General features: G+C 39.9%; 1 protein-coding gene across 2 annotated transcripts in view; it reads right to left on the bottom strand.

The window, feature by feature from the left end:
• Nucleotides 1-4,633: 4,633 nt before the first annotated feature.
• Nucleotides 4,634-22,774, bottom strand: part of LOC128170975 (adenomatous polyposis coli protein-like) — a 28,298-nt gene continuing 10,157 nt past the window's right edge. The window contains exons 1-7 of one of the 2 annotated variants that reach the window (XM_052836742.1): nt 21,019-22,619; nt 19,182-19,402; nt 18,566-18,683; nt 17,944-18,186; nt 17,379-17,474; nt 16,511-16,728; nt 4,634-16,123 (exon numbers count right to left, since the gene is read on the bottom strand). In XM_052836742.1, coding sequence (XP_052692702.1) covers nt 6,926-16,123; nt 16,511-16,728; nt 17,379-17,474; nt 17,944-18,186; nt 18,566-18,683; nt 19,182-19,346 — 10,038 coding nt within the window. In that variant the 5' untranslated portion in view covers nt 19,347-19,402; nt 21,019-22,619 and the 3' untranslated portion in view covers nt 4,634-6,925. Of the gene's footprint in view, nt 16,124-16,510; nt 16,729-17,378; nt 17,475-17,943; nt 18,187-18,565; nt 18,684-19,181; nt 19,403-21,018; nt 22,620-22,774 lie in introns of those variants that run through there. The other variant, XM_052836741.1, reaches the window with a different exon arrangement.

Genomic DNA, 22,774 nt, shown 5'->3' with positions numbered 1-22,774 from the left:
CGGAGGAAATATATCTCACTTTTTAACGATATGGTTTTTTTTTCTACACAAGCCCATTTAAATGGGGAGTGGTTAATCCAAACAATAAAATACTTTGGGGATTCATGCGGTTTAGGACGGTGGCGACATTGCAGAAAAAAAGCGCAGGTTATATGCATTTCTGCAATATTATCGTTACCTTCATTAAAAGCAGGAATCATCATAAAGCATTTTACAGGCACGATAGCATCAAGGGGGGGGGGGATCACTCGCAGCAACAAATTTTCTTAAATTTACACATTAAAAAAAAAATTATCATGGAGTAGTAGTATGTAAAAAAAAAATTGGAATGGAAGTAAGGAAATGAAGAGTGAAATTGAAGTTATAGATATACTTAATATTTTTTTTCTTTTTGCTTGTCAAGATTTTTTGGAGCACCCCACTTTCAAAAACGATGCCATGTGCCTGTTTTACATATTTTTTAAAGAAATGAGTGTAAAAGCCTTTTAGGAACGGAAGTTATCATGATTATATCGTGCAGGTTTCTGTATAGGTTTCGACCAATCGATAAGTTATATGAACTGGTCGTGTAGATTTCAGTCCTGTCAGTTTCTACAGAGCTACTTTTTCAATTTTCGTATATAAGATGTGATATATACTGCCTATCGAACCAAGTTGTAAATGACTGCAAATTTAATCTAAACCAACGTGTATAAAAGTCTGTCAACTTTTCTTTTTTCCCTATATATTTCATTTCCCTATAGATTTATATTTAAAAGGGTTTTTCGTATTTTATTTTGTCAGATTTTTGAAGAAGTTTTTATTGATTTAAGTAGATTTAATTTTCACTTTTTGACATACATTGAAATAGTTTTTTGACAACTCATTTGTAAATTTTGACATTTCAAACACAACACGAAGATATTTTTTAAGTGTTCTTCTATGTTATATCCTTTGCAAAATTCTTACTTTTGATTGTGAGAACTGAAGGTTGAAAAAATATTTGAATATGATGCCAGTCTGACTAAAGCCAGTCCCTACTAATTCAATCCTACAACGAAATGAATTGAGTGTGTATGTGTGTGTGTGTGTGGGGGGGGGGGGGGGTGGCTTTAGTCAGACTGAATATGATGCCAAAAAAGCTAGAGAAATTCAGAATTCATCAATTTAAGTCTTTTAAAAATCGAAACAGGGGTTATCTTTTTAACGAATCTTCGAAAAATGTTGTTTTTCAAAGAAATATATAGTGAAAAGAAAAAAAAATTGTCATACTTTTTGGACCTAATTGTATTAAAAACGAAAACTGTTGCGTTGACTCCTTCCCCCTTTTCCATCGTTGAAATATGGCTAATCTATTTTTTTAAATCAGGATTACACACATGCATGGTTAACAGCCCTTCTGCTAATCGCAGCGAGATTCGTTGAGACTGAAAATTTTTGTCGGAAGAGACGTCCGCCGATCAAAAATTTTCAGTCTCGACGAATCTCGCTGAGATTTTTCCTTTATAATACTTGAAAACTCTTGCTCACTGTTGCTTATTAAATCCAATTTAACATTTTCATCATTGTGAATATAAATGTTGACACATTAGACATGCATCAGTTAATATTTTTTCTTGATAATGCTTGCTCCCAATGCCTGTTTCCAAGAATGCAACTCACGACGTCAGGCAAGAATTCCTTTACATCGTGATATCCTTACATGACCTCCAAAATAGAACCATTTTAACAAGGCCTTGGACTTTCAGTAGGACGTAACTATCTATTTCTTAAGTCAAAACGAGTTAAAAATGACGCTGGCTTCAGGTGAAATATACACCAATTGAGTAGTCTTAGCTCAAAAGTCAGACAAATCGTGTTAATTTCAAGGAGGAATGGCTAAGTGGCCTACAATGAAATAGACAGGCCTATGTCACATTGCAGTTTGACACCAACTACCCAAAGTCCAAGCTCTTGTTAAAATGATTCTACATTGACACGTCGGTATATTTTTGCTCCCTCTCATTATGGGCTTAATCATCACTGCATTGTCCCCAGCATGGAATATTTTGGTCAGTTTTTCTACATGAAATGTCGCAGCTAATTTCAGTAGGTCTCGGATAATGTGAAATTTCATAACAATGTGTCCAGTGTAGAGAAAACTGATGAATTTCACCAATGCTTCTAAAGACAGATTCTTCACTCCGATTATATTCTAGGGGTGACTCAATCTAAAGAGAATTCTTCATCCTCCAACGCCTTCCGGAATAGTGAACTCTGGGAAGCTAGCAATACAACACTTGCACAGGGATCAGGACAATCCGCCACTTAATTATATTGACACATCGCAGATTTTGTTCTTCTTGAAAATGTGGACTTAGGAACCACTTCCCTCATAATGGCCTAATGGATGATGGTTTTGGTTCCTGTCATGTCATTGGTACTACCCTCAAATTCAAGGGTGAATCTTGATCCCTTGCTGGCAGAGGCTTCATGGGCTAGCCCGGGCACCTTTCAGGAAAGTGCCACTTGAAATGATTCAACTGGAAAACCCTGTGACATTATCCTTCTTCATATACCACTTTGATTTATTGACATGCAAGATCAGTAGTTGCATGTCATCATAAATAAGTTGCATGACAACATACATTTTTTATTTTAGTTGCATGTCAACATATTTACCTAGGATGTCAACTATAAAAAAGAAGCATCTAACATGTTAAATGTCCCACACGGGCGATATTTGAGATTTTTAAAAATAAATCTTATATAATTGAAAATTAAAATTAATTTTGCATGTATTTTATTAATTTTTTTAAGTTGTATGTTGATACACGTATATTTAAAGGAAAAATTTGCACAGAAGCGGCAGAAGTTGCCACTTTAATATTCCAAACGTGGTTTTCTAATTTGATACTAGTTATCATATCATTGTACGATAATCATGCGATTATCATTCATACATGTATCATTTAATTTGTTGTTTGTATGTGTCAAATCTTATGATTCATAATCAATATCATGCACTTCGTATATTTGCTAATCTCGAAAGGAATTATGTTAAATTGTCATGCACATCTATGATCTTGCAATTTTCAATACTCTTTCCAAATGTACATGTATAAAAATTGTATAGAAAAAATTATCAATAAATAGTAATAAATTAATCAATATCTCAAAAGAACTATTTTCAAGCGAAACAAGTTATGAATTAATTCAATTTTTGTTTCCTTTGGAAATAATCATTTTGATGAACAATTAAAACTTATGTCTATCTTATCGTGTTTTAATTCCATGAACTTTAAAAGAGGTATAGTGCCTTTTCCCCATCATTTCGCTTACACCTGTGTTTGGACAGAGAGTATCTGTTACTAAAAATAGCTTCAGGTACCTAGCTGTCGCAATATGATTTTCGAAACCTGGATACACTGTACTGATTTTATAATGCTGCCTGTAACAATTGATTTGTCATAAATTCGGGAAACTCTGTGTATAGCAGTAGTTGATATTCTGAACCGTGACAAGTTCAAGCAAAATGCAATGGATCGAAGTGTAAATAGAGTACATGTATAGTGTTAATGAAGAGATCTGTTTATATTGGCTATGCTCATGCTCAGATTGAATTAAACAAGATAGTTTAAAAAAAAAAACACCCAGAAAATCAGATACGTGTAACTTAATCTCTCTATTCTGTTCATGTTTCAATTTAAGTGGAAAAAATCACTACTTTGTGGATTCGATCCAGCGACCACAAAATCAAAAAGACCTCCGCGTTACCACTAGGCCACGTATCTAACTTTTCAGCAGATGCATTTTCAATATATATGGGTATATACATGATTGTACAAGAAAAGACACTAATTGAAATATTTGTCTAATTTTCAGCACGAAGAACACGTTAAACTAAAATAATACAATACCCGTAGAACACAATTTTAATCGGATGTCTTTGGTTTAGAGTGGTTCAATTAGTCAATTATCCAATTTTTTATCGTATACTAACTACTTTCCCATATATCCCTAACAAAACCTAAATATTTTAATGATGTCGTGTAGGATAATTAAGACTCTTCTAGCATGGAAATTGTCTTATTTGCGTTTCTTTGAATATATTTAAATTAAATATTGTATAATATTAAAAATGTCTGATATATGCAAAAGTCCTATATTTGAGGCCAAATCGTATATTATTAAGTGCGCTATACCTCTTTCAAGTATTTTATTTGCAAGAATTAATCGCAATTGCTTTCACTAAAACGAACACCAGTTCAATTCATTACATGTGCTAGTACACTTTCACTTTTTTTTTTTTTTAATAATTTAAACATAAATATCTCTGAAACTCCCAAAATCTTTACTTTATACTGTCTTAGACACGTCCATTAGTAGAGTATGGAACACCTCCACATTGTTAAGTTCTTCCATTGCAATAAACAATATAGTTTTAAATTTTTTTCTCTTTCTCAAAATTTTTACTTTACAGCTAAGTGCATTGAATTGGAGCCAAAAAATTGAAAACTATAAAATGGTGGAAGAATTCTAATCATTAATATCGACAGGTGTTCCATACCACCTTAAGGGAAGGGGGAGGGGGGGGGGGGGCTACTGATGGTTGTTATTGCATACTAGCCTGGTAACTCATCATTCATATTACAAGATAAAAAAACAAACAAAATCAGTTGTAATGACATTTTTTATCATTTCTTATTAATACGAGCAGTAGAGAAACTGTACATGTACGCACACAAAAATACAATAGAAAGGCTATTACATGTTACCTCCCTTGCGTGAAGACTGACAATTTCACAGACTGACAACTCAGTCCTGATGAGTACATTTGCACCAAGGAATCTACAAGGAATGAATTTGTACTAAAATTCCCAAGCATCATAAAAACCATACTGGGGAAAACTCCACAATGTCAATAACTTTGAACATCAAAGCAATGATATATAAATCTAGACAGTTTCCAAATGCACATAAAAAATCCTTTTTACTCATTTTCACTGAAAGGAAAAAAAATTAATACTGAAATCCGTGTAATATCTATGTAATATTTTCCCAGAAAACTGTGTAAAATTAATTTGCAAGTTTGTATCAAAACAGACAAAAACCCTATAAAAATGAAAAATGAAAACAATTACACTGCATAGCAACACAAAAAAACACACAACAGCTTGCAAAGATTTTAAGTTGAAATAAATAGCACCACTTGTTTGAATTGAATTTCTGTAAAAAAAAAAAAAAAAAAATTGCATCAAAAAACAGCAAGCACATGATTGGAGCATTAATGTTATGTGTAATGTATAAAAAAGATGCATGATATGTATGGCTAATACATACAAAGCAGACACATATGTACAGAAAAAAAGATTTTCTTCTGTTTATTACAAGTGATGTTGAATTATCGTACAAATGACATCACAAATTCAACCTTTTTATATACAGAGCACATGAAACCTTTCAGTCGAAAACACATGATTCACAAGATACAGAATGAAGGAATGTCCCATGATGCACAAACAATTAAGTCTACTGCAAAGATAAAAAAAAATAAATCACATCACATGAAATCGTCTTTTGCTGCACAGGTTTCTCTATGAAAAAAAAAAATCCTCACATCACGCACTGATGAAGAATGTACTTGCTTCGACGTTTGATTGAAAAATGAGATTTTTCCCGTTTTCACAGTTTGATACGTTCTCTGAATGACGTCAGGTTATCACAACTTGTCCATGCATGGGTTTTATTTTTTTTAAGTACATGTAGTTCCAACACACGCAAAAAAAGCTGCCGCACGACACGTTCAGAGAGAAATATTGCACACAGTCATTTCCTTGCGGATTGCAAGTCCCAAATCTGCATACTACGCATATGTACAGAAAACATACAACCCCAGACCTAATCTCTTTCCCCCCTCCCCCCAACAATACTCTATAGTCTGTCCCAAGTTATTGCTTCCATCAATTTTTGATGATTTTTAATAAAAATACACATACCTGTGAAAGAAATACAATTGAAATCGATGAAAGGGAATATATCAAAGATATCTTCATTGAACAATTATCCCTTTTCACTCAAAATTTCACAGGAACGAAAACAATTTTCCTACGGAGATTTGTAATGGGAAATGTTTACATCTTTTCTCTATTCGGAATACACTCGGAATACATCGCGCAATTTTTTAACAATATCATCTGGGCTTATAAATGGCTGGTGCAGTGCAAAATCTCCGTAGACTAAATCAATTTTTGGATGTGTATTGAAACCTGAAGCGGTAGAGGGGGCGTTTCAAAACAGATAATCTGGACATTTTTCATATTAGTGGATGAATGTAGTTTGAGCACAAAGGTATTTACTATTATTGAAATATCAAGCAAAAAGTGGTGGAAGCAAAAACTCGAGACAGAGTATAACTAAACATATACCCTGGCAATAACATACCATTCCCCCTCAAAATAACAGATATTGTAAATATTTACTCTGAAAACCACAGTTTATCTCTGTTTCCAATGAAAGGAAAAAGTGTAAAAGAATAAATCATCACGCAAATACTGTAAGATACTGCTTGATGATCTGTCATACATGATTTAATAAAAATTCTAAGATATATAAATTGAAATAGAGCAGCCATTTTATTTATCTAGCATCAGCAGCCATTTTATCTATCAAAAATCACAAAACAGCAGTGTTTACTTAAACTTTCATTTTCCCTACTAACAAAAATTTAAAAAAATCAAATAATGCCACTTCAAAATAATCTAATGCTATCAAAATCCAATGATATGAAATGCCACATATATGACAGAAATAAAACCCTATGAACTTTTTTCAACATCTGAGGAACTGAATGTACGATATGTACTTGGTAATAAATAAAAATTGTGTCTGCATTGATAAGTACTGTATTCTGTAAACATGGTTAAAACAAAACGCCACAAAAAAACCCTGGCCAGCAGCAGTTGAATCACACGGTGGTCACCATACAGCCAGTCTTCTTCTTCCCTCCCTCTTCCTCCCCCTCCCCCTTGTTCACGCTATTCATCCTCCGCCGGGCCAGCAGCATCTCGGTCTTGGTCATGTGAGCGGTTGCCGGGCTCCAGTTGGCTGAGGAGTTCGGTCCAGGGTTTTGGGACTTGTTCAGACTCTGGTCCGCTGGTTCTGTCATGGAATCCTCCAGTGGTTTCTGGCTGTCCTTGGGGGTGTAGTTGAAGGGTGGGATGAGAGCGGATTGGGGGGAGGTGGTCTTGTGGCTCACAGAACCAAACACGTCCTGAGATTTGACACTTATGTCGACATCTTTGACTGATAGTACACTGTCGTCTGCCACAGAACTCTTCCTGGAGTCACTCTTTTTACTGCTTTTTAGCTTCTCTTTCTCAGCTTTGGCTTTTTCTTTCTCCAGCTTGGCCCTCTCCTTCTCAAGTCTAGCAGCCTCTTTGGCCTTTGCCTTCTCCTGAGCAAAGTCTAGCTTTGCTTTCTCTTTCAGTTTCTCCTTCAATTTAGCCTTTTCTCTTTTCTCCTTCTCTTTGTCTTTCTCTCTTTCCTTTTCCACCTGCTTCACTATCTCATTCATATTGATCTTGGTACTTTGTAAGCTCTCTTTGGAAGAACTCAGAGACATTTTGGAACCTGATTTTGAGGTTTTCTCTTTCTTAGATGCACCAAACATACTCTTCATGGCTTTGATGGGCAGAAAACTCTTATCTCCCTTTTCTTTTTTATCCTTTTTGGCATTTAGCGAGTGCTTGTTGAGCTCAGGCTCAGATTTGGAGGACTCTGGATCTCGCCTCACCCAAATACTGTCGCCCTCGTCCTCGCTGTGGTCCACGCTAGCAAATGACGACTCCTGCTTGTAGCGCCGCCAGGCAGTACCGTTGACCGTGCGGCTTCCCTGACTGAGGTAACTTCCCTGGACGTTAGAGGTATTGTAGAAGGAGGAAGATAAGGTCATGTTGGAAGACTCACTAGCCAAGGAGGCATCTAAAAGTGCCTTCACAGCCTCCAGAGACTTGCTGGTCTCGTCTGCGTTTGGAAGAGTAGTCGAGCTCAAGTCAGACTTCTTTTTCTTCCAAGTGCTTGAATCAATTCTTTTTTCTAGTGATTTAAGATCAAACTCTCCAGAAGACTGGCTCTTCACAGATGCTGCAGACGGACTTGTTACAGAGTCTGAATCGCTTTTGTTCTTCGTTGGACTTTTTATCACAATGCTCTTGTTCATGTCAAAGTCAGACTCTGATCCCTGAATGATTCTAAGCTCCACATAGTCTCCTTTGATTTCATCGCCTAGGACAACACTGGACTTCATTAGTTCAATGGTCACATTTTTCGCATCATCATCTTCGTTCTCATTATCCAAGGATGGTAACTGACTGGAGTCTATGGTAGAATTGATTTTGTCGTAAGTGGAACTTCGACTTATCCCTTCATTTAATGTTTCTGCAGAGTTCATTGATTTGTTCAAAGACTGCAGGGAAGCGTTTGAGGACTTTTTGGATCCCACTGAGGAGAGATTTCTTTGGCGGGAAGGGGTTGTTGACACAGGTAATTTAGACGCAGAAGAGCGTGGTGAGGGGGTATCCACAGATTCATCCTTCTTCCAGAGTCCAGCAATCTTGCTTCCCACTTGCTTCTTTGGACCACCAGTGACACCAGCTTTCTTCTCCGATGGAGTCAGGCTCTTGCCTGTACTCCCTTCAGATTTTCTCCCTTGAAGTGAAGAAGAAGAAGCCTTCCTCCCTACAGGTGTAGAGGGTCTTGAGTTATTACGGAGACTGGCGTTGCTGTCAGATTTTTTCAGGTCTGGTTTACTGCCATGAAGTCGCCCCAGATTTGGATTAGATCCACCTCGATTTAATCCTCGATCACTTCCCGTCAGCTTATGTAAGGCACTTCCTGATTTGTTCAGGAGCTGACCACTCCCTGACTTGTTGAGGGCGCTGCCACTGCCCGTCTTATTCAATGAGGCCCCACTCCCCGACTTTGTCAGTGACGTCCCACTGTAGGTCTTTTTCAGGTTGCTGGTACTGTTGACGCGACATGTAGGCTTCACTGTGCCTTTGTTGGCGGGAGATGTCCCTGCCTTTGGCTTTGTGGCAGATAAGTTATTCCCACTACCTGACTTCTTTGTGTTCAAGTTTGTGACTCCTGATGTCCTCCTGTTTGGGGTCAAATTCTCTTTCTTGTCATCTGAGGAATTTTCAATGACAAAGTTGTAGGTGCCTAGTGCCTTCTTCCATGATTCTGTGCCTTCAGGTCCCTCTGGCCCCGAGGCATTGCCTTGTTTGTTAGTCTGATTTTTAACAGCCTCAAGACTAGCATCCCTGCAGCTCTCGTTGAGCGTATTGTCAATGACTGGTACCTTCACAGTGGAGGCCTCCTTGGTAAATGTACCCTGTTTTATCGGTGGTTTTGGTCTCTCAGCCGAGTTCTTCCTGTTGGAGGCAAGTGGAAGCCTGGAGGGACTCTCTTTGGTGTTCAGATTTCGGGCCACTGTTTTCCCCTGGGGTGGTGAAGCTTTTTGAATCTTTGGTTTAGGTGGCGAGTTTTTGGTTGGTGTACTACTTGCCTGAGGGTGGGTCCTGGTTTGTGGAATCCTCCTGTTAGCTCCGACGGAGACATTGCCACCTCTCCCCCCAGCTAGCAGTCTTGTATTGTTGACTGCTGGCTTCACCATGCGGTTTGGCGTATCAGATTTTTGTGAGGATGATGAATTAGATCGGCTGTACAGAGGCTTCCTTTTCCCTCGAATGGCTTTTCCATCGTCTGCAGTCATAACTGGAACTTGTCTCCCAGAAGGCTTCACAATCCTAGGTCCGCTAGAAGCCACAGAGTTATCCTCCATGGTAGACTCAGAATAATTCTCTGAATGGGCGGACCAAGTGATGGAGGCATCAGAAGGTGTGTCGGACATGTATCCCCCAGATACCAAGGAAAGCGTCTCGTGCTCAATAAACATGTCGTCCTCAACACCACTCCCAATCATTCTCTTGTTCTGAATCTCAGACACCACTACACTGGCGTCTAGATGCAGCGCTCGCTCATCTTCTGGAGACAGGGCCGCCTTGTGGTAGTGGATGGAGATTTCGCTCTGGTTGATGGAATCGTTTGTTATGGTGTTGTTCCCACTGGCTGCTCTTAAAGTGACATCTGCACTATCGACTCTGTCGTCTTCACTCATCTCCTCCCTGCTTCCTCCGATACCAAACCCGTAATTGTCAATGCCGGTCCCGAACGTCAGCGCCTCGTGATTGTGCTCCATTTGGTAAATGGATCTGTTCAGGCTCTCGATTTCTTCGGGAGGTGCAGGTACGTGTTGCACACTGACAGGGTTACAATTCTCTGGATTGTCGTGCTCGCTGTGATGTCGACGCTTGACGTGGGAGTGGTAAACGGCTTGATTGTGCTGCTCTCTGTTCGTCTTTTCACGACTCTCGCTGTGACTGCGTTTGTGGGGATCAGTGCTTGCATAGTATCGAGTGCTTCTCTGCTCCGTCCTCTCCATGTGCTCAGTCTGACTCACGTAGCTATGCGACCCTTGGTGATTTTCGTGGTAATACTTTTGATGGGTGTAACGTTGCTGTTCCTCTACGAGTCTGTTGTCTACATACACATCAACATAGGTGGGTATGGACTGGGCTGAGCCTCTGTGAGGCGTCCTAGAATTCTGCATCAGCTCCATGTTTGTATTCTCCTTCTGCTGCTTCAGGAATCCGTCGCTGTCCTGCGACCTTGATCTCCTCCACGAGCCCTGGTGGGGACGAGGTCTTCTGTAATTGGACGAAGGTTTGGCAAAGACAAAATCGTCGGACATGTTAAGTGTCTGCTGCACATGCCAGTCTGCTGCTCGGGAGTGATGAGTGGTCACACTACCGATGCTCATGTTTAAGTGGTGGCTCTCAATGGCTGAGGTGCTCTTGTTCATCTTGTGTCTGTGGTTCTCATTGGTCTTCCTCGAGGACACCGCTGATTTTCGTGATTTTTCTGAGGAGAAAGAGGAATTAAAGCTCCTTGAGCCAGTCATAACTTGGTTTGATCTGTGAGTTTTTGAGGAAGAGGAGGATGATGATGATTTTGATTTTTCGGCAAAAGTCGTTGATTTACTCTTTGGTAATGCTAAATTCATGCACGCTTCTAGCAGTGCTTCATCATCTTCATCGTCGTCATCATCATCTTCTGAATTGGACTTATTATCTATCTGAGATGATTTTTCTGAGTTCCTCTGCTGGGCCCCTGTTGTCACTTCATCACTGGACTGGCCCTCCACCTCACGTTGAAGACCAACCTCTGATTTTTCCTTGTTTGGAATGCACGTTGGAGGAGGCATCTTCTTTGCTGAATTCGAGGCTTCTGATTTTTCTACTTTCATGTCACTGTCAATTATACTCAAGGAACTTAGAGAGTCATTCCTAGAAAACGTGATGGGAGTTCCCTCTACGTCGTACACTTTCACAGAGTCCAACGAATCGCCAGTATGAAAGAACACAGAGTCATCGCCCCCAGTCACAGGATGACTGTATGAGGTCTTGGTCATTCTAGTCTCACTGATGTCTACAGAATCAATTCTAGAGGGCATCTCAGTGGTAACGTTTAATTCACTGGGCATTCTTGACTTTTCATTCCATGAGCCAGTATTTGCATTCTTCTGCTTGCCTGTTGCAGCTATGCTTGAGGTCCTCTGAGGTTGGAACTTAGTTTCCGCGCCCTCAGCTGCTCGGTCCATGTCAAGTTTTCTCGACACCCTGGCTTTCGGCGAGGTCCTCCCCTTGGGCATGGCAGACTGAATGAGGTCAGACAGAAGATCTTCACTTCCATCACTACAGGAGGAATCTGATTTGCTGTCGTTCAGTTCCCCTGATTCATCCCTGTCCTTCTCATCCCTTTCTTCTTCATCTTCTTGTTCTACTTCCTCTATTTGCCTCTCCACTTCTTCTTTCACTTTGACCTCAGTTTTAGGACTCTCTTGAGGTCCTGGTTTCTCTGCCTCTTCGTCTTCCTCCTTGATTGGTTCTGACATGCCAGTAATGATACTTAGATCACTGAGTGATGTAGCATGAGAGAAATTAACAGGCGTGTCCTCAGTAGCATATGTCTTAACTGTGTCCTCCTCACAATACAAAGCAGGGTCCTCAACTTGCATAACAGGCTTGACCACACACACAGGTTGTGAGGTCTCTTTACTAGGACTGGGACTGCTTATCTTGACTTTAGGAGTAGGAGAGGTAGGCTTGGACATGTTGTAAGGAGTGTCCTCCACAGCATATGATGTCGGAGCATCGTCGTCTGCAACATCCTGAGCAATCTGGGACAACAGAGCAGGATTAAATTTCGGTACGTTTGTAGGTCTGACTGGTTTTTGAGGTACTGGGGGTGGAGCCTTCTTCACTGTGTTTTTTGGTGATGTGGGCTCGGACAGGTTATAGGGCGTGTCCTCCATAGCATACGACTTTGGAGCATCATCGTCATCATACAGGTAATCCATCTGTGACAGTAAGGCTGGATTGAACCTCACTGGGTTGTGGAGAATGTGAGACTGGCTTGGTGGTGGTGGTGGTGGTGGTGGGAGTGGTTGTTGTGTAGAAATGGCAGCAGCTGATCTTGAAAATGGAGTGTCTTCATCTGCATACAGTGTCACACAGTCATCATGAGATTCCAACACATCCAAGTTACCATTGAGTATTTCTTGAACTTTTTTGTAATGTTTGGCTGTTTTCACTGGTTTTACAGAAGGCTGACCCTCATTTGCATAGGAGGTCACCGTGTCCTGATTGTCGGCCATGGGGTTCACTTGACAGGGACCTTTCTTGGGCTTCTCCGGTTTCACAGGTCTCTTCATTTTCTCACTGAATGGAACATCCTCCTCTGCAAAGGCCTTCACACTGTCTGCACATGACTCACTGATGCCTTTGTCCTTTGACTTCAAATTAGCAGCACTAGCAACATGCTTTGGAATCTGCTTCCTGCCTTGTGAAGGGATGTCCTCCGAGGCATAAGTACGAACACAGTCTTTCTCACTGTCGAGACTCTCAGAAATGGAGGAATGAAGGCTAGAGCCTAATTTTGGCTTTGGTGTTGAATTTGCACCCTCCACACACTGAGGCACTTTATTCTTTTGAGCATAATCAGCTGAGCCTCCATTCCCCTTCTTCTTGATAGAATTGTCAGAGGAGCTTCGTCGAGGTTTCCTGGGCATGGCTGTCCTGATGCACTCGTTCAGTATGTCCTCCTCATCCACTGACACGTCATTCTGCGAGTTCTCTTTGTCCTCAGCTTCCTGTACAGGCTTCAAGTTACTGCCCTCTGATGTTTTCCCTGCCTTCAACTTTTCTTGTGCTTTCGCCTTGTTTGTTTCGTCGATGGTAAGTGTGCTGAGCACGCTGTTGGTTTCGGACATGTTAGGGGGTGTTCCCTCATCAGCGTACACCACTGGAGCCTCGTCTCGACTGATGGTGGAAGCCAACTCAATGTTGGCCATTTTCTGTTGATTGGATACTTTTGTGGCCACTGGGCGGTACAGCACAGTTTTGGGCGTTCCCTCCATGAAGTTGCCAAACTTCTGAGGGTCGTTTGCTCTGTGATGTAGCTCTTGGTCTGGGCTCTTTGATGGACTTGGCGGCATGGTTTCGCTTGGAGAATCAGGTAGTTCACTGGGTGAAACCACCTCACTGGCTCGCCGACTGTAATCACTGATCACAGAACTATGCACTGAGTGTGCATCGAAACTGCTCAAAGATCCCAAGGAGCTACAGCGGGAAAACATCAGGGGAGTTTCCTGAACCTGATGGTCGTCGTTAAACGTGACTGTCTTGTGTTCTTTTTCGGCACTGTCTGGTCCCTGTGAATCAGATTCGCTCAGGAGTTTCTGACGTCCAGAGTTCTGTGCATATTTGGGAGGGGCCATGATGGAGTTCACAACCTTTACATCCCTGGGTGGGGTCTTTGCACCGTCATTCTCATCAATGCTGTGAAGTCCCCTTGTGTTCTGGAAGTTGGATCGGTGGGATTCCACCTGCCTGTCCTGAGCTTCACTGCTGTGAAGACTGCTGAGAGAACTCACCCTGGAGAAACAGATGGGGGTCCCCTCATCACAATATGTCTTCACTTGGTCAGGCGAGTTGTCATTTTCGTTTGGGGCATGAAAGGACCGGCTCATGCTCTCCTCATGGCTGGGTGACTTACTGGATGCCACCTGCTGGAGATTCTTGGTGGCGACATGGTAACTGGCTATGACCGTGGTACCTGTGTTTTGATTGGTGCTCTGACTACCACTACCACTCCTCTTCTCTATAGAGCCACTGTCTTCCTCATACTGATAATCCCCCTCTTCTTCTTCTTCCTCCTCCTCTTCTTCTTCATCTGTATGCTCTTTGTGAGCATCTTCCTTCTCCCCTTTACTGAGGTCGGTCAGTGAATTAGCAGTGGACAGATAATTTCGAGGAGTACCCTCTGTGCAGAAGGTCTTCACCTGGTCGTCGTTGTAACCAGGCAGGAATTCCAGCCGATCGTTGGTTCGTCTTGCGATGTCAAGTTTACAGTCTGCACAGTTATCCTCGTACCTCATGTCATAGGGCTGGTCTCCGTCGCTGTCCTCATGGCTCTCTGCGAATCGACGGCTGTAATCCGTGGGCTGTTCACAATCCAAGTCCGTCTCGGCGTACATGTTGCTGTGAGGAACCATGGGTGAAATGTTGAATAAATTCTGAGCAGATTTCTGGGGTCCAGTGAACGAGTGATGCATGGCCACCTGAGTCATGTGACCTACATAATTACCGTATTTGGGAGGTACCGGTGGTTTGTTTGACTTATTGATGCTATAGTCTATTGGCTGGTCACTATCCAAACTGTTAGAGTAAGGAATCTTTCCAAACTGTCCCCCATACTGCCCCATTGAGGCCTGACTTGAACTTGGCCCTGTGTAGCTCCTAACCAGCAGAGACTGTGAGTAAGAGAAGGAAGAGTCTGTTTTTCTGGGTGTGCTATTCTGTGAATGAGAGCCTCCTTTAGAGCCGGAATCTGAATCAATCCCAGCATGCTTTGCCACTTCCTTCATCACTTGAATGATTCTGCTGCTTGGTTGTTGTTGCTGTGCCACTTCACAATTGCTATCCGAGTGGGTGCGGGGGACCCCACCCCCTTGCTGCCGGTCAAGACTGCCCCCTTGCCTGTCCGTCATGTTCTTAGCTTTTTTCATGGCCATGTGGAATCGGGTCCTGTCGTGAGAAATGTCTGAGTGGGTACTACCGACGCTGTCCTGACTCCCAGACCTGGCCACGCGGTGGGGGGACATAAGATGGCTGTCGGACATGGGGGTGTTCTCCCCACTCAGACTCTTTGGAAAGCTGTGACCTCGATTCTGAGCTCGGTGAGCATCACTGTCATTTAACGAAGCACTGGGGTTGGCGGGAAAATTAAAACGAGGCTGGTCTTTGTCTGATCGACCGTTTTCGGTGGGACTGTCTCTTGGACTTTCTACGTTTTCACATGTCTCTGACAAACTTTGGTCGATTTCTTCTGCAAGGGCTTTTTGTTTCCTCACATGTAGCGAGGGTCGGTTGGGAAATGTCTTTTTATCCATGCCCATGGTTTTGATGTTACAAGCGGTTAACAGATTTTTGAGAGCCGCTGAGCTTCCCATCGAAATCATCTGGTGCTTGGAATTCACAAGGTTCCGAAGCATTCCCACTGCCCCCATGTCCAATAGAGATTTCTGATCCTCCGCACACCGCGCTGATAAGTTCCACAATGTACCACATGCATTACTCACAATGTTCAGACTCGGCGAGCGCAACTGCTTGAGCAGAATCTGAAGACAGCCATGTTTTCGAAGAATCTGCCGATAGTCTTCGCGGACGGTGATATGACTAGAGATATTGCGTAACACACCTCCCCCGTTTTCTATGACGGCTGTCGTCTTTGACGGAGACTTGTAGGTCAGAGTACTGACGAGAAATTCCAGAGAACCGTCAACAGCACAAATCTCGGCTTTGTTTTCACTGCCGTGAGCGGATAAGTTCCATAAAGCACTAAGAATACTCTTTAGTGTGGCCTCTTTCTTGACTTTCATCGCGGCTCCCATTAGTTTGGTGGCAGCCCCCACTGCACGCAGTGTCTTTTTGCTCTGTAGATCTGCTTTCCATGACAGATTCCGTAAAACACTGGCAGCCACCTAAAAATAGAAGTTTAAAGGTTATTTCCTAACATCCAATACTTTACTATTAAGGTCAGAAAAAATATTTCAAACTTCAGAATTATAATAAATTATCATTACGGTAACTTTTTCTCTCATTTGTATTTGTCATTCATATTTAGAAATAAAAAATCTTGAAACATTAAAAATTACTTATTTCGTACATGGTAAATAAAAGTTGTATCACAGTATGTGACCGAGGTCATTAAATTAATTTTTCACTGTGATCCCTGTTTACCAGAACAAGGTTATATTTAACCTGACTGGAGCAAGCAATTAACTAAGCAAGGTTATCATTTCTCTGAGGCAATAAATTAACTAGGCAATGGCAAGGTTACAATTTCCCTGACTGAGGTGACTCATTACCTGGTTGAGGTCCTCACATTCAGATTCTAGCTGGGCCACCAGGGCCTTCATGAAGGTCCTCATCGAACACAGCAGGGCCTTGTTGGTCCCGTCCCCGAAGGTCAGGTTGGTGAGGGCCATACAGCCGTAGCGCCGCATCGTGATGTTGTACTGTTCCACCCCTTGCTCGTGGACCCCGTGGTCCACCTCCAACAGCTCCGCTATAGCCTGGACGCCACCTGTCAATACAGAGTGTCATAGTGTACATACTGGTCTATATTGTCACAATTTATTACCATGTCTACTAGTATAATGTCAATGTTCATTTTTCTAAAACAAGCATTCCACTCAACAGATATCTTAATCTATTCATGACTTGCTAAAGGTTTTTTTTTTTTTTAAATTCTATACATTTCTACACAGAAATACATTTTGTTCAGTTTTACTACAGAGAGAACAATTTAATACTTTTTTAAAACTCAAATGAACAAAATGCACCATCAAATTAAAATGTGGATGGTTTTCCTTATTTTTTGGTAACCAAATTGTAAGAAGAATTTCCAAACTTCTGTCAGATAAATATACAGCAAAATTGAGGTAACAATACTGTAGATTTCTAATTAAATGCAAGGAATTAATATCAGCATTAAATCACTTTTAAAATTTCGCTTTTATTTTTCAGACAGATGTAAACTACCAGTATACAAAACTATGATGAAAAAAAAATCAGCATTTGTGATTTATATTCTCTGGATTTTATGCAAATTGGTTGAAATGCTGAATTAAGCATTTGCGTGAACTAAGGAATCTACAGTACATAGCCCATTGTAAAGTTATATCAATAGTGTATTAAACCATTGACTCCGAGCACTTCCAGTGGACCACTCACCCAGACTACAGATGGCATGTCTGTGCTCCTCATCAAAGGACAACTTCATCAGCGCCGCCACAGCGGGGCCTGGCTGGTGGTCCATGTCTTTATCATCTGTAAAACAAGGAAACAATGTTTAGGATGTAAAACTGTACATTGTACGGGGATTTTAAGTTTGTACAGGGATGTAAAATCGAGAAAACCTAAGAAAGGTCACCACAGATAGTTGTGGACTATTGTATTGACCTTGTTGACCCTTTTGTTAAAAAAAAACAACCCAAAAATGATCTTGTATAAAATCATTTTTGTGTAACTTCTTTGGCAATAAATTTCTAACTGTAGTTATAAGATTTTACACATGTAGAACATCTGATTGGTGATTCATTAAAAATATGTTTTGTTATCAAATTCACAAGTCAAATGTATTAATTTTTTAGTTTAAAACACATAAAACTGTTGAATGAAATAAATCAAAGTCCTGTTTAACTTCCCCAATTTTTTGTCTTCCCTCCTTATATAATTCCAAAAATGAGAAGAAAAAAAATGCCTAGAAATGTTTCCCTTAGAGAGCCCCATTTTTTACCTGACATCTCCGGACTATCCTCCTGGATCTCCCTCAGCTGGTCACAATGGGCCCGGATCTGTTCCAGGAACCTGAGCACCCTGGCCTCCCTCCGCCCCCGCTTGTCGTCGGGGTGGGAGTGGACAATGTTGTGTAGAGCGGCCGCTGCCCTTTCCCTCGCTGCCTTGCTGCCCCTCGTGTTGCCTAGCAACCCTGAGTCTTTGTCACTGCCATGTAACAATTGGATCAACAAAGGGAGACAACCTGGAAAGGTGAAAAAAATTCTATAAAAACATATTATCCCCAATACAAATGAAGCAAAATTATGTGATTGTCTTCTGTACAAAATTGATTTCTAATACAATACTCTTTATTCCAAAAAAAAAAAAAACAGGAAATCTTTTTTTCTGATTAAATTCAACTGTCAGTTTTAGTCTTAATTATTAAATTATCATAAAAAAATGTTCATTCAGAAACATGAAAATACAGCTCATGTAACTTTAAATAGAATGACAAAATTAATGCATTTCAAAATATTTCATATGAGATAACTGAACCATGTACAGAAATAAACAGACTGAGTGGGGGGTGGGGGTGGGGGTTGGGGGAGGGGGGGGGGTGTGTGAGGTGGTCATTTACAGACCTGACTGCCTCATCGCTATACAGCTGTCCTGTGAACTTGACATGGCCAGCAGTGTCCGTGACATGTCATCCTTGTCGTGAGTCCCAAGCATGGACAGCAGGGAGTACACCATCTCCACCTGGTCAATGACACAATATACAGGTAAGTTATTACTTATATCACAGGTAAGTCATTACTTTATATATCGTGGGTACGTCATTACATATATCACAGGTAATTCACACTGTATGATACAGATCACTGACAATTTACAAAGCTATTTTATCACAGGTATCAAATCATTAATAACAATGCATTAAAAATTAGAGAATATTGTATTCAGGGCAGGTAAAATTATGACTACACTTTTTGTCATGTAAGAGAGGAATAACGGATACCATGATTTTATTATGGTAAACAAAATTTATTTTCAGACTATAATGCATCTATTCAGAGATAAGCAAGTCACAAATACACATTTCATGCCTCAAATTTGACACTGTTAGTGACAAAAGTATCATATTTGAAATAATTCTTTCTCCTGCTCAAGTGGCAAACCATACTATGTATAATTTTTGTCCAATGGATTATTTAGCACTTTTCAGTACACAAAATATGCATATGTATATATACAGACCTTGGTGCCCAGCTGCTGTGGGGTCTGGCCGGCCAGCCCCCCATCCTGGGGATGACCCTGAGGCATTGTGAGGGTGCCGGTCATCAGAGGCTGGCCGTGTTGCCGTGGCGATGCGGGGGGCTGTGCAGACTGGGAGGCAGTGGTGTTACTGGAGTTAAAGCTCATCACGCTGCCGATCTCTTGGTGAGACGATCCATGACTCGAGCCATCTCGAGATCCATCTACAAGCGAAGCACAAAAATAGATATCTGTTAATAAAACCCTACAATCCTAAACAAGAAAAATGGAATAAACAATCTGTTATAATAATTAATAAATAATCTTTTATGTTTAACTTCAACCTTAAATTCATTGAATGACCTTGAACTTTGATATTTGACCTCAACTTAAAAGTCACCAGAATTGAAAGTTCTACTCAATATAGACACAGGTCAGTTTGAAAGACAATTACATCCACCCATATCTAATCTACGGAAGGGAGAACAAAGGGCTGACAAAACTCAAATATTTAATTTTGCTGGGTTTTTTTTAACCTTGGGACAATTTAATCACAGGCTCTCTACTAAAAAAAAAAACAATTAAAACATCCATTTACCAAAAAAAAATCCAAAATACAATGATGTTGCCAAGTCGACAGTATGCTACAACATCATTGAGGTCAAAAACCAACTACAGATGTACCAAGTGAACAGAAACTATCTTTTCAAGTGGGAGATTTTCTTCTTTTAATCTGATTGATGAGGACTGATAATATCTGACTTTTTACATAAGTTCTCCTTTCAAAGATACATTTAAGAAAAATTCCACAATAATCAGACATTTCCTCAAATTCTCAATTATTTAAAACTTTCTTCCATCAACCTTATATATAAATAATAGATAACAGATTTTTTTTTAAAATTGCCTCTACACAGGAAATAATCATTTTATAAGGTTACGACTTTAAAACACGAAAAAGCAACAAGAACAGCCTCCTAATTAATTCTTCAACCAAGTCACCCTACAACACATTGTTGCTGGTTTTTTCTTTACTTGCAGGGCTTTGATCTCCAGTTTCTAGATAATCTCTGGCAGTGTATTTTTCCCTAACAGTGAGTCATTTTAACTCTCTCTTCCTCTCTTCCTCTCTTGGCACATATCATTAATTTCCATTACTTGATTTCCCAAACAATGTGTTCATTTTTCACTACAACCATTATCTTTTCACATTCACAAAAAATGAACAAGATGGTATAAAAGGAATTTACAAAGATTTTCGATTTTCAAATAAATAAAAAATGTGGAATTTTTCAAGTTTTGAGAGAGAGAGAGAGAGAGAGAGAGAGAGAGAGAGAGAGAGAGAGAGAGAGAGAGAGAGAAGGTTGCCAACTTCCAAACACTTTTAACCTTAGACCTACTTTACTCCAACAGTTCTATATTTGCCTTAGCTTAATTACATAAAAAAAGACACACAAAAAACCTCCAACTGTGTAAGATGCATTTAAACAAAAAATTTCCAAAGCAATTGATTTTTATTTGAAATATCTGCATGTTCCATTGACACATCCCATTCTATCTCCATCTGCGATTTATTGTATTTTTTTGGAAGCTGGGGTTTTTGTTACCTCTTTTGCCTGTGTATACAAAAGCTTGCTTTAAGCTGAGCCTGAATTTCTGCAATTATTTTACGTGTCAATCAATGATTCCTGACAGGGGGGTATTGATTTATTTTTCCTCCCTGGCTTTATCAGTGCCACGTACATAGCACAGACTTGAATTCATGCAGTTTCAGGGTCACGGAAAGCTGAGAATTCTAATTAGCAAAGAAGAAATTTCAATTGTGATTAAATACTTTTACCATTTGACGATGTTTCCAATTAAGAGCAATGATCGTAATAATTCCCACAGAGAGTTTCCACTTCCAGCAAATATGGATGGTGTCAAAAGATTCCCATATCTAAGGTTTCACATAATTGCAAATGAAGGTTCCAAGGTTCTATAGGATATTTGATCAAAGTTTCTACATAGGAAGCTAAATTTAAAATCCAAACAAAATTGGCTAGTGCATAAAGAGTTTCTTCATTTACAAAAAGCATTATCAATGACCATATCCACATCCAAGTAACTTCATACAGTATAAGAAGTTTAATTTACACATCCACGATGACGGATCAACAGTCAAAACACAGTAATCACATGATAATAAAGTTGCATGCAAAAACATATCCCTTACTGACAAAATCCAACTGAACAAACTCACAGACAAAGAATCAAATCCAAATCAAGTCAAACAAATATCCATATGACGAAAAAAACAATGGAAAAACAAAAACATTTCTTTGAAAAATATCCAGCACAGTCATAAGTTTCACTTTAAAAAACACATTTCAAAACGACTTGTTCCAAAAATCTAACAGCAAAAAGAAAACAGAGAACCGACCACATCCTTGTAACAAAACTGTTCGTAATCTGTGAACACTGGGAAAAAAAAAAATCCGAAATCCGACAGCCGAAAGTGAAAACATGCGAGTCCCCCCCATCAGACACCTGTGAACCCTCTACTCCGCATCTCATTACTGGGTCCTTCACATCAAAGACTTGCGCCGTGTATCTCTACCACCGAAATACCTCTACTCCACTTCATCTGCCTCATCAGAAACTGGGAGACTTCCAAAGCATGTTTTTAACATTTTTTTTTTTTTGCATTAATTCAGCTATAGGTACCAGATATTTTCATTACCCAGAAATTTGGAAACACATGCCCGATATCGCTGATTATTTTTGTATTTTTGTCGCCTGCTTCCATTAGACTTGCAAACGGAAGCATGCACAGTATATATATGTATGGGCCCCTATACATTTGGCAGTGATACACATATTTTTGCTGACCTATTAGCAAAACACATTATTGAAAAGAAATATAATCTTTCACGGTAATTATTACTTGACAATGAAATGCAAGGGCACTTGTCAAAAATGAGATAAAGTGAAGGGAGGCAATCCTGACATTTCAATCAAAGGGCATTATGGGAGGGTATTCCTAGATTTAAAATTTCTGGTAGCATAAATTCTCCCGTACAGGAGTTTCCTGATAAACCCTCATTCCTTGGTTTTGTGCCAAACTCAAATCAAAACAAACGAGATGCATTAAAACTTTGTTAGCACTTCATTTACAATTGTTACTGGCTTTGCTTCATAAAGCTAGCTCCGTTCTACAATATTTCAAAATCAACACAGTTTCCCATTAGAGAAAAACATAACTTTTAACAAATTACAATTTATAACTGCATTTTTTCATCTTATTTATCATGTTTATGTTGTTAGTAATAACTGAAAAATAGGGAATAAATATTGCTAACGGACTGACTTCACATATCCCCCTTTCACAAATTTTCTTCAAAATAAACACCATTAAGAAAAATATGTCTTTGAAGATATCTGAATTTTTAACTACATTTTTTCTCCCTGTAACTAATGGAATTATTGATGGATTAATCTTTGTTTCAACACACATCAGTGTGAATTAATCCAAGAAAAGCTGGAACACTTCACTTGGTACATCAGTTTGCAAAGGTACCTCTGTATAATTAGATTATCTATCAACTATACCATCA

This window comes from Crassostrea angulata, chromosome 2 (genome assembly GCF_025612915.1).
Source record: "Crassostrea angulata isolate pt1a10 chromosome 2, ASM2561291v2, whole genome shotgun sequence".
Taxonomy (NCBI): Eukaryota; Metazoa; Mollusca; class Bivalvia; order Ostreida; family Ostreidae; genus Magallana; species Magallana angulata.
Note: the sequence above shows the minus strand (reverse complement) of the source record. Positions and strands in the feature narration are given on the sequence as shown.